This window comes from Convolutriloba macropyga, chromosome 5 (assembly GCF_964194025.1).
Source record: "Convolutriloba macropyga chromosome 5, txConMacr16.3, whole genome shotgun sequence".
NCBI lineage: Eukaryota > Metazoa > Xenacoelomorpha > Acoela > Convolutidae > Convolutriloba > Convolutriloba macropyga.
Window position 1 is genome coordinate 27008213 of NC_134472.1, and position 21533 is coordinate 27029745.

The 21533-nt window shown below is 33.8% G+C and overlaps 2 protein-coding genes across 3 annotated transcripts in view; both read right to left on the bottom strand.

Annotated features, from left to right (window-relative positions):
- Positions 1–8098, bottom strand: part of LOC142339278 (uncharacterized) — a 36825-nt gene extending 28727 nt beyond the window's left edge. The window contains exons 1-2 of the mRNA XM_075389184.1: positions 7922–8098; positions 133–211 (exon numbers count right to left, since the gene is read on the bottom strand). Of these exons, the coding sequence (XP_075245299.1) occupies positions 133–211; positions 7922–7924 (82 nt within the window). The 5' untranslated portion in view covers positions 7925–8098. The remainder of the gene's footprint in view (positions 1–132; positions 212–7921) is intronic.
- Positions 8099–9313: 1215 nt separating this feature from the next.
- Positions 9314–21078, bottom strand: LOC142339279 (uncharacterized). Of its 2 annotated transcripts, none has more exons than XM_075389186.1 (5): positions 20923–21078; positions 19919–19982; positions 16739–16862; positions 11352–11663; positions 9314–10671 (listed from the first exon to the last, which is right to left on the bottom strand). In XM_075389186.1, the coding sequence occupies exons 1-5, from the start codon at positions 20923–20925 to the stop codon at positions 9672–9674; spliced, it is 1503 nt and encodes a 500-aa protein (XP_075245301.1). In that variant the 5' UTR covers positions 20926–21078; the 3' UTR covers positions 9314–9671. The 2 variants fall into 2 exon arrangements, with proteins under 2 accessions (XP_075245301.1, XP_075245300.1); XM_075389185.1 differs by having other exon boundaries at positions 16739–16874.
- Between the last annotated feature and the right edge of the window lie 455 nt (positions 21079–21533).

Here is a 21533-nt window from a genome sequence, read left to right on the forward strand (position 1 = left end):
GAAATGGGAATTATATTGTGTTTTGATACAATTATTCCCAGTTTGTCAAAATGATGACTCTCATAAACTTCCAGCGAGTTGATTTGTGATGTCCTTGGGGGTAAATAAGAGATGAATTTAGGTGGTACTTACGAGCAGATTCAGTGATCGGAACAAGAGATTGGGTGACCCGAAGAGCCAAAACAAGAACAAAAGCACTGCACAGCTGCTTCTGAAACAGTCACTATATTGATTCCAACAAGTCATATAATGTTTGACTCTCATGTGCCTATGTTATTCATAGTTTGGATCTATTCGTCGGCAAGACTCCAAACTGAAATTCCAGAGACACATTCGATAAATGTGAAAAAAACTGTCCAAACAGAGCAGAAATTTTTGTACAAGAGAAAACCTAATTCTGTTCTATAATAGTTATGCAAGAAGTTTGATCAACGCGCCGTACTGATATATGGAATTATGTCTAAATCTCATCTTGACGCAATTCAAAGACTTCAATTATTTTAAAAGGCCACATGATTCGGTTCGCGAATTGATGATTGAAAAGAAATTGCACACGGTTTACGAAATCTATTTTTGTGCTATTCAATTTCATATTCTCTCAAGCACGCTCCGATTCCATCCCAAAATTAGCGAACATGCCAAATGTGACAATTAAAAACCAAAGCAGACAGCTTTCAATGGTATTCACATTTAGAACGCATAGTTTTGAAAAACCTCTTGCAAACGAGTCAATTTTTGGTTACAATTTTTTTGTTGATAACAATTGAGTTCCCGTCAGAATTGCAATATTAGAAAATATGTAGACCAAAAATTGTTATATTTGCTTTTTGGCGATTTTTTTGGTTGATAATGAATACTTTTTAACAAGTTGTTTCAGATTCGTTGTTATCGTATTCCAAATGATTAATTTCCCCCTAGTTGGATTATTGTCATTTTTACGCTCATTTCTATGGATTTCCGCTCGAAAAGCAGTAATTCGCATAGGTAAATCCTACCAACCATCGAGTTGTAACGATAAAGTGCCACCGCTGATTCTTTGTATTGCAGGAAAAAAATTTCAATTTCAAAGTCAAATTTTCGGATCGACTTTCAACTTTTGAAACCTGAATGTCAACTTCAGCTATTGTTTTTCTCTGCACTAACTTCAGAGTACCTTGTGTAAGGATTTAACTTCAAAGTTACAAAGCTTACTCATTGAATCAAAATTTGATACTACTTGATAAGACAAGAAATTGACGATCTTCACTTCTCTTGCTTTAGTTTTACCAAGAACTTGAAACAACATCTTTTTTAGGCAAGTCTTGATAAACCTTTGTGAAATCTTCTTATCTAGGTAAACAAAAAATTCTTAAAACTTTTTTAATGTTTTTTTATCACGGTGTATTAAGTTTTGATACACGGGGTATATGTATGGTAGTTGAAGTGATATAATTTGGTTTGATTTTGTTTCCAATGATTAAACATTTTTGTGGAAAATTCCACTGAGTAGTATTTAATGGGATTTTTTTCCATCATACTAAAATTGCCTTAAAACCGGTTTGCGGCCACATTAGGCATAAACTAAGTGCTTTGATCAGTATCAGATGATCAATTTCGCAGAAACTCAGTTTTTGTTTGCGTGTTACGAATTAAAATATGCTTTTGCTCAGATGCCAATGTAGATAAAAACAGTTGGAGATTTCAATTGCAATTTTTGGAACTGGTAAAATGGTTTAAAATTGGTTTTAAAATGTATCAAAATGTTCCAACCGGTACAGTTCTGTTTTCTGATTAGTAGCATCAGCTGAAGTATGGCTAATTTCATTCTGATTGAAGCCACTGAGAACTTCTGGCCTTTATCAAGAATTACGTACCGGACAAACAAATAAAGACAGATTTTCGAAGTGACTTCTGAGAGTCATGTAAATTTGTTTAAAACACAAAAACTTGCCATTTTTAAGTCGGCCAAAATATATGAACGTTGACTTTTGGCTATGTATACAGGAAAGATCATTGCAAAATTATCTTAAAAAAATGTGCTATACCGGAACATAAAGGCAAATCAATTTAGTTTTTCAATGGTAATTTAAAAATTGAAATTTGAAAATCATTTACTTTTGAAAATTTTGCCTTGCAGTGGTACCTCAAAGACATCATTGAAAATTTTCTGGTCTTCCAGAGAAACAGAGTCTCTTCAGTTGATCCCTCCTATTTTTTTTTGAAATTTTAGTGTTTATATTTCAGTTTCAAGTTATGGTGGAGCATAAAAAACAACCACTATTCAAGTCGGGGTACTCTGCAATTCTTTTTGGCGGACAAGTAAAGAAAGCATTTTCGTTGAATAAAGGTCTTGTGCTAACACATCCCATCCATTTTGGAATCAATATGCACATTTGGATTTGCACTATTTGACCAAAGATACCCTTCATGAGTACTCATTTTGACTTAATACTTTTTTCAGTAATTTAGTATACGAATAAATCAGGCAAAAGTTTCTGGCGATCATTTTTCTTCTGAGAAATTTATTTCGCAATTGAACTAACTAAATAGAAAAAATATAAGTAGCGAAAATTTAAGTAGCGGAAAACTAAGTAGCAATTTAACTAAGTACCAAAAAACTAGCAAAGTTTTGTTGATTAAGACAGAAATCAGAAAAAAAGGAAAAATCAGAAAAATTGTTGTTACACAACGCTTCGAAGACTGGAAGAAACTAATTTTTTCTTTTCCATTATTGCTCAAGGAATTGTGAAATTTTCATCGAAAAAGTGTTGTTCTTTTTGTGTTTGATAAGATTTCTATCTTCGATACGATTTCTGGATAAACTATTTTTAATTTTAAAATATTATTATTTAGAAAAAAGTTTTATTCAGAGTAAAACCATCGACCCTAAAAGTTTCCTAATTGTTAATATTTTTATATTGTTATCAATTTTGGAGCTATAACTGCTACACGAGACCCCTTTTGTTTTTCTTATTGCCTTATTACTAGGATGCGTACTGTTATATCTACTTTCGAAGATTTTCTAATCCGCACAAATAAATTTCGAGGTTTTTTTGCTTTCTGAGCTTGTAGTTAAAAAACAAAGTGGAAATATATAATGGTGCCTGATAACTAGAACACTCTTTCGAATCTGACATCGAAAAACTAAGGAATCAAAGTTAATTACTTTACTTGAAAAGTGCTACCGTTTGAGTGGATTATGGTTCGTCAGAAAAAAATGAAAATGCTTCCTGTAGCGTGACATTGTTTGCCAGTTATCTATTATATCAATCGACAGAAGCAAGAGTGAATTGAAATTCTGCCCATGCTTCCTCATTTTTTGAGCTTTTTTGCAAATTATATTTTCTTTCCGTTGTAGGTGGCGCATTTCTTTTTTGAATTAGTAGTTTTCTATCAAAACAATTAAGTTTTTATATTAGAATAATCTTTTTACCATCAAATTTGCTTGTTATATTTTGCAATTCATATGTTTTATCGTTTATTAATTTGAATTAGAACAAATTGGTATAATGAGCTCTTTATTCCAAGACAACGTGAGTCAATTAAAATTAAAATTCCTGATTAACAAAAATTATTTAGACAATTTTTGTGAATGCTGGATAGAATTAAACATTTCTATATTAGAACTAAATGTTTCTATGGAAAAGTTACCCAATGCACTATAGGTTTAACAATCTCTGTCGTCAAATTGTTTTTTGATAACTAAAATTGATAAATAATGGCAACTGTTTATTGATAACTGTTTAATCATTACCCACATTTTCTTCCCTTAGTTGCCCGCAAGAACTTTATCAGTATAAACGTTCAAACATCGGAAACTGAGAAGTCTGTCGGTTTCCCTTTTGATTATCAGAAGGAGCCTCGGCAATGTGCGTTTGTACAAAATGTTCCCACCCCAATCAACCACGTTCTTGGCTCAATTGTCCACCAAATGAGGAAGAGATAGAAAGATTTCAAAAACCACTTATTGCCCGAAAATAATTGTTTTTGCCATTTAAAAAATGCTTTATCTCTAACCATTATACAAAATGAAACAATAACTCATTAGAATGCCAATGATACCAGCGAAAAATTAATAAGAAGAGTAAGAGACAAACCAATCAACAGACAGGCAGAAAACATAAAACAGGAAATGTAAAGAAAAACTGTTTTAATCAACGCTTCGAAGACTGGAAGAAACTTATTTTTTTTCTCTTCCATTATTGCTCAAAGTATTGTTAAATTTTCATCGAGAAAGTGTTATTCTTTTGTGTTTGTCAAGGTTTCTTTCTTCGAAACGATTTCTTGATAAACTATTTTTAATTTTAAAATATTATTATTTAGAAAAAGGTTTTATTCAGAGTAAAACCACCGACTCTAAAAATTTCCTAATTGTTAATATTTTTATATTGTTATCATTTTTGGAGCTATAACTGCTACACAAGACCCCTTTTTGTTTTTCTCTTTGTCTTATTGCACTTAGACTGGATTACTAGGATGCGTACTGTTATATCTACTTTCGAAGATTTTTTAATCCGCACAAGTAAGTTTTGAGGATTATTTTGCTTTTTGAGCTTATAGTTAAAAAATAAAGTGGAGATATATGATGGTGCCTGATAACTAGAACTCTCTTTTAAATCTGAAATCGAAAAATTAAGGAATCAAAGTTAATTTTTTTCTTGAAAAGTGCTACTCTCTGTGTGGATTATGTTTCGTCAGAAAAAGTTGAAAATTTTTCCTGTAGCATGACATTGTTTGCCAGTTATCTATTATATCAATCGACCGAAGCAAGAGTGAATTGAAATTCTTCCCGTGCTTCCTCATTTTAGGAGTTTTTTTGCAAATTATATTTTCTTTTTGTTGTAGGTGGCTCATTTCTTTTTTAAATTAGTAGTTTTCTATCAAAACAATTAATTTTTTTGTGTTGGTAAATCTTTTTACCATCAAATTTGCTTGTTATATTTTGCAATTTATATGTTTTATCTTTCATTAAATTGATTTAGAACAAATTGGTATAATGAGCTCTTTATTCCAAGACAACGTGAGTCAATTAAAATTAATATTCCTGATTAACAAAAAAACTTAGATTTATTAATTGAGTTTCAATTTGAAATCATTCTGGTCTGTAACTAACATTAAAAAAAATAAAACGGCAAAAGTATTTCAATAACATTATACAGTGCGCCATTACAATCCGAATAATTTTAACTACAAAATTCCACCACTAGACCAGAATTGATCTTGTTCGTGTTTTTTCTTTAAAAAAGTACCAAATGTTACCCAAATAACTTATTTGACGAAAACTTCTTTATATCATAAAATAAATGATGATTTTTGGATGCTTATTGAGTTATATTACCAAATAAAAGAGCACCTTGTGTCAAATGATAGCATAAGAAGTTTCTCTTTTAACGAAAGTTTAATAAGCCCATATATGGGTAAAGAAAGATTGTGTCAGCAGTTTTTTTGTCTGCAATACCTGTCACACATGAAAAAACAAGGACAACAGCTTCAGGAGAAAAAATTAGCTTCAAATTCTGCCAAAACAGTCGGTTGAAACAATCCACCGACGCTCTTCAATCTCTAATCGTGAAACCAATTGGACTATCGATAACAGGTTTGTCATAATTTAGCAAAAAATGATCATAGTTTAGTCAAAAATTGCGAAAAATGAGAACCAGACAACCGAATTTATGCTAGTGTTCACAAGCCTCTAAACCTCCGTAACTCGTCGGGAAAATTAAAATTGAAAAAAAAATTTATTTAAAATTTTTGCGCTTGACAAGCTTACTAATGATATCACTCATAATTTTGTTAGATAAATATATTGATCGGCAAAAACTGACTGAACGAAAAAAAAAACAGTAAGGTATATAGTTCCTCCCGCCGCGGAAGTGAGTCGGAACAATAATTTTCAATATCAATACCTCTGTTTTTTGATATTTTTCCAAAACTAGCTTTGTACGCAAACATTTAAGCCTCCTTATAAGCTTCAGAAAAATTTGCTATTTCAATTTGCTTAATATTTTTTCTTCTACTGGTTAACTTTTACGTCTTGATTGAAATATGCGACCTTTTGAAATTTTTAATTTTTTCAGCTTATCTGACAAACACAGTCTTTTTGTTTCCTTTTTCATCACATTTAACAATGAAAATATCAAAGAAAAGAAAAACCTAACTTTAATTTTTTCGAATTTTTTTATTGCTTTGAAGCACTTTTATATGCTAAAAACCAATTCAGTTTTAATTGGGAAATTTAATTTTAATTTTCTTCATCAACAAAAAAAATAATTTTTTATCTATCAAAATTGCTGAAAATTTAAACTTAGCACTAATTCGGGGATTTGTCTTTGACTTTTTAGGAAGTCAGTGAACACCAAAAAACCTAATTATTTTTAGGAAATGGTTGATTAAATTTCAAAAGAAAACAAAAGCGGAAAATTTGTTGAAGGAAATAAAATCCATATTTCACCCCCCCCCCCCCCCCAAAAAAAAAAAAATATGCAATTTTTTTGAGTCCGAAAAATACATCGATGTTTCTATTTTTGAACGAACTTTTGTGCTTAATTGGGGAAAAATCAATCTTAGGGGGAGCGAGAAAAACTCGTTTTGGTTGCGGAAACTATCTGCCTGCGATTTTATCATTTTTGTCAAATCCATCATTACTGATTTTTCCAACTTTTGTTCCAAAGAAGGAAATTTTTTGAACGAACTTTTCGAAATTAAGCAAAAGAAACATTTTCAATTATGAGAATTTTTAAAGTTGCTTTTTTCAAGCTCTGAAAATTTTTGAACTATTTTTTATAATAAAGAGGTAATACTTTTTGGTATTCGTTACAGTTAGTTGATTGATGGATTCAGGAATTCATTTCAAACAACGGTTCTCCTTCTTTTCATCCCTATTCATTTAACCCCGGTTTATTCACCCCTCTATCATTTCACCCCTCTATCATTTCACTCCTCTATCATTTCATCCCGCCAATTAGCAGTCGACAGTAAAGGCACGTTTTGTCATAAATAAATGGATAAATTAATCCCACGTTCGGTTGTGATAGTTTCATATCAAGTCCCACGGGCCGCTGAGGCATGGCCATGGCCCGCGAGGCATGGCCAAATGATTATATTGCTAATTTTATAAATCCTGATTTTATAGAAAGAATAAAATCGGGGTCAAATGATACAGGGATTAAAAGATAGAGGGGTTAAATGTTTCAGGGGTGAATAAATCGGGGTTAAATGATAGGGGGTTAAATGAATAGGGGTGAAAAAGCGGGACACCCAAAAACATATAATACTCTCTGCACTTTATTGGAAGAATGCACAACAATTTACTGACCATAGGGGGTCAGATTGTTGCGTGTGGACGCAATTAGCGATATTAGTAATGTTTCTATGTTATCTGAATATTGATTTCTGGTTCTTCGGTTGTAATCTGTTTATACTCATACAAACGGGTGAAAGAAAAAAAACAAGTTCAGGTTGCTCAATTAATTTATCGCAAAATTAAACCATTGTTTTTCCCATTTTTTTGTAGTTCTCTCACTTAAACCAACTATATGTATTGTGTTTTTTAATCAAAATTGTCCAAAGAGAAAAGGTTGGATTTTCAAAGCAAAACCAAAACAATTTTTGTGAGACTTTTTTGGTAGTTACATTTATCTGAGATGTTATATTTTCCTGACTGGTTCTGATGCATTATCGTTTTCCTCTATTATATGCTCACCATTGTCTCTATGGAATTTGAATATATTTATATCCATTGGAAATTTTAAAAACAGCTTTCCAAAAATTCTTGCAAGATTTTGAATTATTTGATCACTAGGATTCCCAAATTTTGATTACCCGGTTTTTTTTTATAGTTTAAGTGATGCGGCGATGTTGAAGCCGTTTAGATTGACTGAACTGATCCGACAAATACTATAACCCCTCTAGCTACCGACAAACCTAGTCTAAATTATCTTACCATATTTCCGAAGTTTTCCACAGTAATTGCGCCTGACACGGACTAATTATTCTAACAGAATGGCCTTATAACACAAACGTTTAAAACAAGACTATTTACTTTATCGCCGACCTATACTGTGAATAAATCTCAATTAACACCTGTAAGCTTAAGCCAAAATCGTCAACACCTATGCTGGTTTAATTAACACTTCATGTATGAATATTAATTCATTTTTTAAACTTAGTTCTGCATTTATACATTCACATGTTGGTAGAGTTGAGCCATAACCAACAGTCTATTCAAAACTGTGGCCAGCAAAAAACGCTGGCTTAATCAACTCTTATAATTATTATTCTTATTCGTTGTGCTCTTTTCAAAGCTTTAATTGTTAAACTTTGCTACATTTTATATAATATAATCGCCGCTCATTTATCAATTCAAAATTAAACAGAGCGTACGAAGACCGTACATTTTTTGGCAGCAAAACGTGCCAGTTAATTATAGTTGAGCGTTGAAAAAGTAACTTTAAACATTACTTCGCGTTTTAAACTTTGCTGATTAAACTACTACTTTTAGCTTTCAATACATACATAGCTAAGCTAAATCAAAACAAAATAATACACAGCTTACAAAAAAGCAAACTAATGCATTGTTACCATGAAGGCGTTTCAAAATTTGGTAACGAATGTTGAGTATCGTAAAATATCGAGCCAGAAAGCTTTCAACTTTTAATTAGTTTTTAACAAAGAGAATGTTGGTTATGTGCATATATAGAAGATTAAAAATGCTCGCAAAATGTGAAAAGTTTGTGGTGGTGTATGTACGCCTTCAAAGTGGGTGGTGGTTAATAAAATAATTGTTATAAGCTGCTCTTCAATGTGATCAAACTATGCGCATGGACTTTGTTTAAGCCAGCATAGTCAAATCATTCGGGGGGTCTTTGATGCATATTAATTTCATTTGAATGGAACAATAAAGATCATACCTCTAAATTTGGGAAAATTTCCTAGAATGTAGGATGTTTTTAGTTAAGTACGATAAATAGTTAAGTACGATAAATGTTTGGGATAACATGTAAACAAATAAGCATCTGGTTATATTTTCCGAATTTAGATGTTTGGAAACAAAACATCTAAGTTTTCGATCTATATCGTATTTCAACGTGACTGCGTACATCAAAAAGCTCGAATTTTGGCACTACGAATTTCCATTCGGAAAATTAGGACAAATACAACCGACTTTTCTCATCGGCGTAAATTGAAGAAGCCGTTGTAAATGAAAAAAAAACAAGCACTAGTTTTCAAAAATTTAGCTATCGAAAATTTAGTTTTCATAATGTTTCAAATCGGGTGTATATTTGAGGATGGAACGATTAAAGATTTTTTCATCCTTCGATGGATCAAACTAAAAAGATGTGATAAATGTTGATTGAAAAAGAATTATTTCTGATTACAGTCAAGCAATAAGGCAATAAAATAATCCAGAGCTCCAAAAACTCGAAATTAAGCAACAGTTTTGCACAAAATAGTGTTGAAGATTGTTTCAAATGTACTCTGAAATGAATTTTCCGGAGCTCTTTCACTCGCTATTGAACAATTTAGCTACTAAATTTATGTACAGTTGGGGTAATTAATCATCTCATTCACATGTGCTTTTGACAAAAATATCAATGCGGTATCAAAAATTATTCCATTCAACCAGTTTTTATATACAGCTCTCTGAGTTTCCATATCCTTGCAAGATGAATTCGGATGCGTGATCTGATTGGTTACTCTGAGTTTAGGACTCGGTACTTGAGAGTATTGCTCTGCCTCTTGGTGATGACGAAGAGTCCAAGCGCCACAACTCCGAACACACACCCAACAGCGAACAGGCCAAGAGAGAGGGTGTCGGACAGGAAGTTGTACGAGGCTGCTGGGGTCTCCACATATACAGCACCTCCGTCCACTTGTTTCGGCATCACAATAGCCCTGCTGAAGGTCCTGGTTTTGGTCAAGGAAGACGTGACCGAGTCACCACTGACAGCCCTTCGAGATCGTCCTATCCCATTACAATGTGGCTTACAGTCTGTGGATGTCTCGTCATCCACATCACACGCATTCACTTCACAGTGGATGTGCACAGTCTGGGCATAACTGTTCACATCCTGCATAGCATCTTTGTTACCAGACTGGAACCTGAATGCATAGAATCCGAAAGCCTCCTCGTAATAACTAGATTTGTAAGCGTCACTTCCATTGCAGATCCAACCAAAGGTGCTGTCAATATCCACAGTGTAATTGGTCAGCTGGTAGAAAACGGGGTCGTATGGATCTGAAGAGGGGGTTGCCCAACATTTGGTGCTACTAATGCGGATACCAGAGTGCCAGATTGTAGTGATTTTGTTCACATAGCAGATCTTATCTTCAACAAACACAGTCTGTGGATCGATCTCATCTCCTGTGGAGCAATTGATCGGTTTCATCGCAAATATCAACGTGTTCTCGGCGTGCTCATCAATTGCATTAGGTGTGCTGGGCTGGTATGAAGCAGTGACAGTGCCATCTGGGTTGTAATTGCACTGAGCGTCTATCATGAAACACTTCTCTCGAGTGATGACTGCTCCGCTGGTCCCGTCTCTGACCTCTTCTCGTTCGCTGCCGGAGTCATTCACCAGGCTTTCCCTCCCAAGGTACCTCATGATTTTGACGTTGTATTGGATGTAGTGGTTGCTTCCAGAACCACCCAGAGTTGGGCTAACACCACAAGCAGCATCCGTTGGCCCGGAACTATACAGAACATGCCGTTAAGTTATCCACTTTATCATGACAAAACATGCGTGCAATGACAACTGCTAATTGGGGAGGGGGGGGGGGATGAACAATAGAGTTAAATGATAGAGGGGTGGATTGATATGGGGTCAAGATATGCGGGGTTAAAAATGAATCGGGGTGAAAAGAAGTAGAACCAATAAAACTATGAGAGAAGCCAAAATCTATGCCCCCTCCCCCCCCCCCCCTTGTGGATATCTAACTTTTACACCCAAAATACAACAAAGTTAATTGGTGACACTTCATATTATAAGGGCATCTCATAGACAAATAATACCTGTAATTAATTGTTAATATTATTTGGAATGGCTGGTTCCACATATGAAAAAATACGCGCTAGTCAGCTCAAAAGGGCTAATGGGATCTATTCTGTTTTGCCACCCCCCCCCCCCCACTGTTTTTTACGCCTCCAGTTACAAATTATATGTTGCTATATAGCACGTTACTATGTAAAAAAATAGCACGTGCGCCTGGGGGGCGTAAAAAATATAAGCCCACTAAGATGGGGGGGGGGGGCAAACAGAATAGATCCGGCTAATGAAAACATTAACTTTGAACGGGGAAGTCGTTCCGGCTCGCAAAGCGCCAATTGGCGTCTAGTGATTTGTCAAAAATTTTAAATAGAGATAATATTTTACTCGGTGTCTTCGAAGCTCAGCGTGCCCTGGTAGTGTCCTGGTACGGTAGCGTTGCCAGTGTGATTTATCATACACTCTGCGGCTCCATTTATTCCAAACTGAAGACTGGCCTTGCTTTGGTTGAAAACGGCTTCGTCTCCAATGTATACGGAGATGCCATCAAGTCCACACATGATAGTGATGGCGCATGCGGCTGTTGCCTCTGCAGAAGAGGGGTGGTAGCAGTTGGGGTCATCGTCTGCAATGTAGGTGTAGCCCTTCTCACACACGGTTGCATTCTGTGGATCTCCGGTCGCATCACAATACACTCTCCTGCAAAGACCCAAAAGCTTCTCAAGGATGAACTGTACGTTACAATACTGCGAGGAGCAGATGCAGCAGTATTTACAACGACAGAAAAGCAACAAATAAACAAACAACCAAAAAAGAACCAAACAAACAGCACACACACACACACACACACACACACACACACACACACACACTCACACACACACAAACAGACACACACACACAAACACACACACACACCACACACACACACCACACACACACGCACACACACACACACACATGCACACGCACACACACACACACGCAATTTCACACAAACAGACACATACGCACACACACACACACACACATACACACACACACACACGCACACACACACACACACTCACACAAACAGACACACACACACGCACACACACACACACTCACACAAACAGACACACGCACACACACACACACCACACATACACTCTCTCTCGCACAAACACACACACACACATACACACACGCACACACATAGCACACACAGCAACAGCAACAACAGCAACAACAACAACAACAACAACAACAACAACAACAACAGCAACAACAACAACAACAACAACAACAACAACAACAACAACAGCAACAACAACAACAACAACAACAACAACAACAACAACAGAAATATGCCAAAGATAACAAACCGACCACAGCAGTGTAAAGTGATGGTAATTTTTTCAAATCTATGTAGATAGGCGGAAATGGTTGCAAACATGTCTCTTCAGGTTTAGCGGGCAATAAGTCTTGAAAACATAATCTACTGATGATTTCACTAAGATTGTTTGCTAATACACGATTATCAAATTTATTGTTTTATCGGTTCTGTCAAATTTTTCAAAAAAATCGGGAACAGAGAAAAGAAACGAAAACAAAATCATAATCTTGAACTTATATCCAAAAACACAAGCAGAGAAACGTATCTAATTTTTGTCCGTTTCTGTTACAATTTTCGCTCGGTTCATTTCTAAGCACTATATTAAAAAACTCTAATTTGAGCGCAATTTCATTTTGTCTGTGGTTGATAAAACAAGACTTATCTCATATTTGATTATCGTTGAGCGCATATTTGTCATTACTTAAATTGTTTACTCCAAAGTGATTTCTATCTTGAAGTTGTTGGTCCACAGTTTGTGTATTTCCCTCGTTGATGAACGTTAATGGTTTTTTCTCGATGATAAAAGAAACTCTATTTTTTCAATGAACATAAATAAATCAACTGAAAGCTAATTTAGCATTTAATTATGCAGGCTCTGGAAAAATAGACGGTCAGCAGATCTTTATAACTCTGCGATGATTCAACACTTCTATGTTTTTCAGAATTTCTTAGAAACATCAGAAGTATCATTTTAAAGAGCAAAAAATTGTATTGGTTGTTACTTTCTCGACTTTTTTTTACTGTTTTCGACATCGTAACGTGCTATGTGACAAAACCAATTTTATTTTTGGGCGTTGAGCAGCATTTAAAATAGTAGTCTAAACTTAGTCTTTCTCAAATGAAATCATCTAAAAATGTTTTTCTCAAGTTTTCATGTCCGGTCGCTATTTTTTTTTAACTGATTGGAGTTTTCTCGCACTTTGGTTCTTTGTCGCTGTTAATGAGAGAGCTTTTGCACTCACTTCCCTTTAATGAGGACTTCATTGATGCTCGTGATTGCAAAAATTATTGGTTTAACACAGTAGGTTTGTTAATGTTTTCCTCGGCAGTTACCCAAAAAAAGGTTCAATGAAAAAACCATCCCTGTTGTTTTATTTGGATATATGGTCGAGAACAAGTGGATATGTACTTCCAATTCTGCACTGATTAGTGTCGTGCTGCTTTTGTACTCATTTCCGCCTCGTCTCAACTCTGCCTGGTCTTCGTCTATTTGAACATGTTCACAATCTACATTATAGAGCTATTAAGCAGACTAAAACAATTGGTCTGCATTAACAAACAATTTTCACTGGCCTGCATTTACAAATCGATACTTGTTTTGCAAAAATTAAGATTTGTATAGCGTAAAAGAGCTAATCAGATTTGTAGCATGTAAATAATAATCATAAATAATCAATGGAAAATTTTAGATCCCTACCACATACTTTGATTCTTTTAAACCATTTGTATATATAACAGTAATTACTTAGATAATCCCTTATGTGCAACATTTGCGAACAAATTCGGTTATTTTTGTGGCCAATGAATAGAGTCCTTGAGAACGAATGACAAGAGATAACAAAAAAAAATTATGCATTTTTCAGGTAAAATTAAAAACTCTAAGAATTGATCTTAAAAACTTTACTTTAGCAAGGATAAATTGAGGCACCAATAGCCGTCGGTCTTCACAGTCAAAAGGAACCAAATATCAAAAACTTCCGAAATCTCTGAAATCTCTGAAATCAAAAATTTTTCAAAGCTAAACATGGAGCCATCAAAATTGGGTTAGGCATATAAGCGCATTTTGAAAAACAATGAATACTTGACTGAATACAGACCGTTTTTCAAATGAAAACATTCAATGTAAAACTTCAAATGTAAAAATTAAATAGGAAGAAAACGTTACGTTTGTTATAAGAAAAGTAACAGCCAGGTTTTTAATTCTTTTTTGCGAAACACAAAGAACAGCCTATTACATATAGGCTAACTCAGCCATGAATATAAGCCAGGTGCTCTCTTATGAAAAAGTCTGTCGACAGATAACACCTGTCTAATCGTAGTAATTTTTTCCGCTTGATAATTAGTCTAAGTTTTTGAAAATTTCACATATCAGTGATAAACTATGCATATATATTTTCCGGTGATGTAGTATATCTCATCTGGATTTTGTCATGAGCCCGTCAAAATGGTCAAAATGTTTCACTAGAGCTGTTAAATTGCAAAGTTGCACTTAAAACACTTGAAAAATTTTTGTTTTTCTTGGAAAAATTGGATGCTAAGAAAAATAATTAAAACTTTTAGTAATTTACTATTTGATAACAAAGTGTCTCATTGCAAATCGCTCATGCAAAATAAAAATTTGGTTACTAGATAGGTTTTTTTTGTGTTACAGCCCCCTCTTCGCTTTGCAAGGTTAAAATAGTTAAAATCTTTTTTGCATTTTATTCTTTTCACATACGCAATTGGAGAACAAGCTGCATTTACCGAATAAGGATGCAGCAAAGAACAAAAAATAATGCATTTTTGTCCTATAAAACAACCACACATTGCAATGCTTGGTTTTATTATTTAGGTGTCTATCTTTTATTCGAAGGTTGTCTGTATCAAACTGAAATTTGTTACAACCGACAGCAAAAATCCATTTAAATTGCTATTAGAGCCAACCAATTACCATCAACAAAGTAAAATTGCTCTCTGTACAAATGATGAGATTAGTTTTGCGGGGTGCAAAAAGGTTGGCTATAAGCGATCAGGCGATAACGAAAAAGAGTAGATATATGAGGTAAACGTGTAACAGCTAAAATATTTTTTGTAGCTGTTCAACAAAGCATAATAACTTCAACATTGAGAAATTGGTGAAATCATAATTAGATCGATGTTGAAACAAAACGCCATTGGGACCAAAAAAAGTTTCAGAATGAAAAAGAACGCAAACCTATCCAGAAAGAAATACAACCTACAATCTCAGACTAAATGCAATAAAAATGTTTTAGGTGAAGTTTTTGCTCTGACCTCACCTTAGAGAGAGAACGAACTATTTGCTCACCAGTTTTTTTTAGTCAATTGTCAGTCAGTTTTTGCCGATCGAAATATTCATTGTGCAGGATTGTGAGTGATATCATTAGAAAACCTGTCAAGGGCATAATACTAGATTACAAAGATTTAGTGTTATTTATAATACATTTAGAGATAAAAGAGAGTTAATGAGTTCTTCAAATCAACATTTTTGGCTTTTTGGTTAAAATTCAGACTTTGAAAATTCAGACATTTTCATTTTTCAGAAAATTATCACCACGTATGCTTTTTTCGCTCCTTTGCGAAACTCTACTGGTTGCATAGACATAAAAAAGACTTTTGTTCTCAGATGAAAGCTTTCTTAACTTCAATTTTTTAATTATGTGATGGTTGCTATGACTTCTGAAGTTAATGGGTTTCAAAAAAATTTATGGGTTTTTTAGCTTTAATCCCTTTTTGTTCTTCTTGCTGTTGACATGTTACCTAGTCTCGATAATCATTAGTCGCATCTGACTCTGAGTAAAGTGCGAGATAATTTGTTTAGATTAGGACTTTCTAGTGCTTGACTTTGTTACCAATTGTTTTCTTTAAGAAAATATATTTGTTTTTGCCGAAATTATTGTTTTTTTGTTGCTTTATTTTGTGATTTTGTCTTATGTACCTTCTTTTCTGACAAATCTCAACGGTACACTAATGCGGCTTTCATTGGTTCATTTAGATGCTTGAAGTTAAGGCAATTTTTTTTACTCATGCAGCAATTTTTGTTAACAGTTTGGGAATTTTTTGAATGTTTCGCAATTCTTCCTAATTTGTGAGACAATCAAGTCAAGGTTTTGATAAGTGGGATCGGAACATTATGCGTGAACCCATGTGACGGAGCCTCCTTGTTACTTACAAACCAGGAAAAGATTCTATAAATCGAAATTTATTTACCGATAAGTTGTTTTAAAACCAAAAAGAAAAAAATTCACGAAACGTTGTCTCACAAAACTAAAATCAACGGTCCAGTGATTAACATGCAACACAATCTGGCGTGTAGTTATGTTGTAAATAAACAAATTCACTACAAAGGGAGATTAATAAAATATGCCAGGTCTTCTGCTTTTTTTCAATTATCTTCACTTCTGCTTATTCAAAATTTTGAGTGAGAGCTCTTCGGCATAAAATTGCATTCATTACAGGAACAATACTTGCACGCTTTTCAAGCCCATAATCATGAAAAAGATAAGATTTTTCAAGTTGCTTCTTCAAATGTTGTAAAATGTCATGCGCCTATTGGAAGAGTGCAGTTCGAAAAGATCTGAAAATTAGTTTTTTCAGTAACTACCGTGTAAAAGATATAGGTCAGGTGACTGATGAAAAACATTTTTGTGTAATGAATAACAAAAGCAATGATTCTAACCTCGAAAAGCATTGACTATCATACAGACGGTCAATTACAAATTGGTCTCTGGCATCACCGCAGCTCGAAGAGTTGACGTCGTCCAGGCCATAACTGGTTAAATTGAGATCAGTTCTCGATTGGGCTGAAGAATGCGCTTAAAAAAATTAACACGCCTAGCCGAGAAAAAAGTTTATCTTGTAAGATTTTCTTCGGATCTTCCCCCCCCCCCGGTAACGTCTGTTAATTATTCCAATGCAAAAAATTGAACTATTTTTTTTAAGCGTAATTGAGTTTCATTCTATAATTATTTAGATCCCGAATTATTTTACAGCCTGTTAATTGGTTTGCAGTGAAACGTTTTAAAATGACCTGAATATACCTCCGTCAAAATTAAAACAACATCCCAAACCAAAAAAATTTGTAACTTGAGCAAACGACGTTTTCACCTCAATCTAAAGTTTGAAATTTAAGAAATTTTATGGCAAATGTAAACATTATGGTCATCGGCCAGCGGATCTATTTTTTCACTCTGGTCCAATGCAACCATGGCCAAAATGAGTTAACTGTTTAAACCACTATGACATCACTGATAATTGTTCCGATCGACATATTCATCGTAGAAAGCTGTGAGTGGTATCATTAAAAAGCCCGTCCAGGGTAGAATATGGAATCAAAAAGATTTTTTCGAATTTTGTTTTCTAGACCGAGTTATCGTGGTTTAAATTTTTGTGAATATTAGACCGATTTGCTCTATTTTACTCTCATTTTCCAGAATGGCCTAAAATTTCATCAATTTTGGTAAAACATGAAAAAATTGTTAACAATAGCACTGTTGAATTTTTTAAAAAGACAAAAAAGTTTTGTCGACTATTTCGATTTAATTTTTTTTGGCTAAAATTTTTGCTAAATTATTCAAATTTCAGACTTTTTCATCAAAAACTGCCCAAGATACACCTACAATTGGAGCAATTCCTACCTCTTCTTCTATTGAGAGTAGTTTGGATTTAAAATTTTTCTGTTTTTTCCTAACTTTTTTTGCTAACTCTATGATTATCAAAAACGCATCATTAATTTTTGATCTTTTAACTAAGAAATTATCTAGATCTATAACATTGGAAACAAATGAATGTTTTTATTGGACGAACAGCAATAGCAACGCTGGTTTTGGTCCATTCTTCAACTCTTATAATTCCAAAAAGTTCCGACTGTAGTCAACCGGTATTTTTATTCTAAAGAAGAAATCGATCTTTGCTTTTTTAATTAATGAATATAACAATTCAATTCAAAGCTCACTGTTGACAGATCCAAATGGCTTCCTAAGCAGTTCCAAATTATTGTATCTAGTTTCTTTACTTGAACAATTAAAGTCGTTTTGACTTTTAAAAGTGTTTGAATTTTAAATAAAAACAATGGCTTGTTGAACTTTGCCACTGGTTTTCTCTTTATATGGTCAGCTTGTAACCTATGGTCAGCAAAGAAAGAGAGCTTCTTCTTCCTCTTCCTTCTACTGAATTAAAATCTAATATTTTAAGTTATGGATTTCTGACTTTAATACTACTATATTTCACATTTTTTTTTCGGCAATCACCCATATTTCGCGCTTTTTTTCTCGCTTCATCACATTATCGCATTATTGACAGTTCACTTATTACATTACTACATTACTGGCGTTCAAAAAATGAACAATAGAAAATATATAGAGGCATAGATTTTTAGTTTTAACGGCTTCGACACCCCTTTCTCGAAGAATTTTTTTATTTGTCTCTAAATATCGTTTTTACTTTGGATAATGACACTTCTCATTGATTTTATGGAGGAATAACTATCATTTAACTATCTTTTTTACTCCTGGACCATGACCGTTTTCATTGTTCTTTATGGAGTAATAAATGAGTCCATATTCTGATTTGAAATGATAGCTGATGGCTTTCATCACGTTGAAAACAATTGTTTTCAAAAATTAAAAAAAACATTTTAACTACGCATTTTTGTACTTTTTGGTCTATTGGTTACCTAGTCCTAATTATTACAGGTCACATATGACAATATGGATGTCATGAGAAGGTGTAAATGTACAAAATCTACTGTTTTTTAAGAATTCGTTATGAGTTTACTGGCTTCGACACGGGTTTTTCGCAAAAATGAAAACTAATTTTTTATGTTTGTCTTTATTTGATGTTCTTTTTGTAGACGTAATACATTTTCTGAAAATATTAGTTTTCAAGCGCTTCTTTTGGACGACTAAACGTACCTATTTAATTTTTTGATTTTGTTGTTAATGGCTCTCATGATTTTGAAAACAATTGTCTACAAAAAATAATAAAGCATTTCTTATTTTTTCCTCTTTTTCTATTTTTTGTCTACTTTTGACATAGTCTCATTAATGTGAGGTCACATAGCACATTTTTGGGTTCATCGAAGAAGGCGCAATCAAACATAATTTGAGGGGCAAAATATGGCTTTACGGCTTCAACAGCGTGTTCTCGCAAATTTTAATTGAATTTTTGTTTGCTCTCTCTTTTTGTTGTTCTTTTTCTAACCAAATAAAGAAGTGTATAGTGACAAGTCCGAATGCCCTACTATAGAAGCGTTAGAAGTCTAGGTGATTGTAAAACATTAGGATGTTTTCAGTTGATATCTAATGGCTTTCATTACTTTTGAAAATAATTGTTTTTAAAATATAAAAGCGCATTTTTTTAACTTTGCTGATTTTGTTCTTTTGTCCAATTGTTACCGGGCCTTGTTATGGACTGGTCCCATATCTTTTCAATTAAGTACAGTTTATTTTGTTCAGTTTCAGTTTTATCTGACGCTATCTTGACTTTGTTATTAAGTTTTTTTTAAGTGACATAAAGTTTTGGACGTAATTAATGTTTGTAGTTGTTTTGTTTTTGTATTTCGTCTAGCCTCGCTTTCTTAATAGTGGCAGAGCGCATCAATCTAATGCGGCATTTTTTACTCCACCCGATTATTTGCGTTGGAGGCGATCTTCTTGTCCATACACAATTTTTTTGAAAAATCCTTTAATTTTTGGGTTCTTTTATCGTTTCTCATTTGATAGACAATTATGCCGAAAATCCGAACACACATTGCCGAGCCTCCTTGTTTGTCACTCATTTTACATCAGGTGTTTGCTTAATAATTTGAAATGCTAATTACTCAAAAATAAATTTGTTTTAAACAGGAAAATCATCGTACCGTTTGCAGAGATGAAAGGTAGAACACAAATGCCCAGCAGAGCAACCACCACGTGCAACTGTACCTAAACACCGGGCAAAAATTCTACCAGAATGTAATTTCACAAACTTTAATAATAATAAATAACAATATTAATAACATTAAAATCGCCTACATATCAAATTATTAACTGGTTCAATGTGGAAATGAACGTGATTAACTTGGAATCTCAGTGTACATAGGAGATAGGTGAACTGCTTATAGTTTCCAAGCAGGTGTTTTCTGTGCCCACTTTCGTTTCCGATCTATTATGAAATAGTTTTATTGCACAGTTGAATTATTTGATAGTATTATTGGATCTTTTTGCTCCTACTCATATTTTATCGGACACTAAAATTCACTAATGTCTGTGTACCGATTTAATTTTTAGTGTAATGAACAATCAGTATAAGTCAATACCGTTAGATTTCATTTCTCGTATGTCCTATACAAAAATTATGTTTTTGAGGTTTTTTTGTTACTCCCCGTGTTTATGATGCTATACGATTACCTAGCTATAATTTTCTGTTGAATGTTTAAATTTACTATAAAGGCCTTTTGTAGACCTTATAACGCTGCATTCATTTCTGCTCTACCCTGAAAACTCTAGAAAAGTTGAATTTGAATGCTCAGGTCTAAGTTTATACGAATGCTCACCTCTAAGTTTTTATCTATCACTGCTAGGAATCAAAGCCAAACTAAACCAGAGCCACGAATTAGCATAGATTTTTTATGGTGTTTTGTAAACATTTTTCATAACATATAAAAATTTACATTTGGAGTAATGCGTCAAAAATTTATCAATCGGAGCTCGACAAAATGTTTGCCTTTATTTCTCATTGCATGGCATTCTGGTCCTTTAAGCCCAACCCCCCAACCCCCCCCCCCCCCCCGCGCCCCATCAAAGACCTCAAGGTAGGTACAGACGTAAACTTTGAATGCTATACATACGTATTCGTCAACATATAGATATAGAGTTGACTTACCATTTTCAGAAGTTATCTTCGTTATTCGTCACTTTCAGATGGTGCGATTCAGAAGAGACCTTCTTGTATCAAAATTATCACAGAGAATGACAAAACTCTGGCTGGCTCCTTTGGTTGGCTCTTTCTCTTTCACCAGCTCAAAACTCTCAATAGTATTAGAGATCAATTTAATATCAACGGATGAGCCAATCAAGCTTTGTCAAACATACTGTACAACACGATTAAAAACTCACAAACAGCTGCGTATTAGAATACAACGGTTTATTATTAAGCATAAATGCTTAATAAACCAACTGAAAATTTATCTATCCACTTTGGTCTATTTTTTACCTAGAAATTGTTAAAATTAGGTTTTTTTTTATAGTGAAAATATTACTCCATCCAAAACTGATGACGTATTTTCAGTAGTGATTCTAATCAAATGTTCAATACATCAATATTGAGTGCGACGTACAAGTATGGTAACCAATGCTATAAAACCTATGAGAGGTTATTTTTTGCCTGTAACTAGAGTTTTCAATTTCTGCTTATGTCGATCAAGGAGGTAATGTCTGTTTATGTTTTGGACTTTTTTAAACAAAAATCGCAACACTGCAATCGTTGCTTGACAG

Excerpts from the sequence above, each read along its gene's own strand:
- LOC142339279 (XM_075389185.1), bottom strand. Across the intron at positions 16,875-19,918 it reads ACCTTTCATCTCTGCAAACG|CGCATTCTTCAGCCCAATCG; the intron begins GTACGATGATTT and ends AATTTTTTTAAG. Across the intron at positions 11,664-16,738 it reads GATAGTCAATGCTTTTCGAG|GAGAGTGTATTGTGATGCGA; the intron begins GTTAGAATCATT and ends GGGTCTTTGCAG.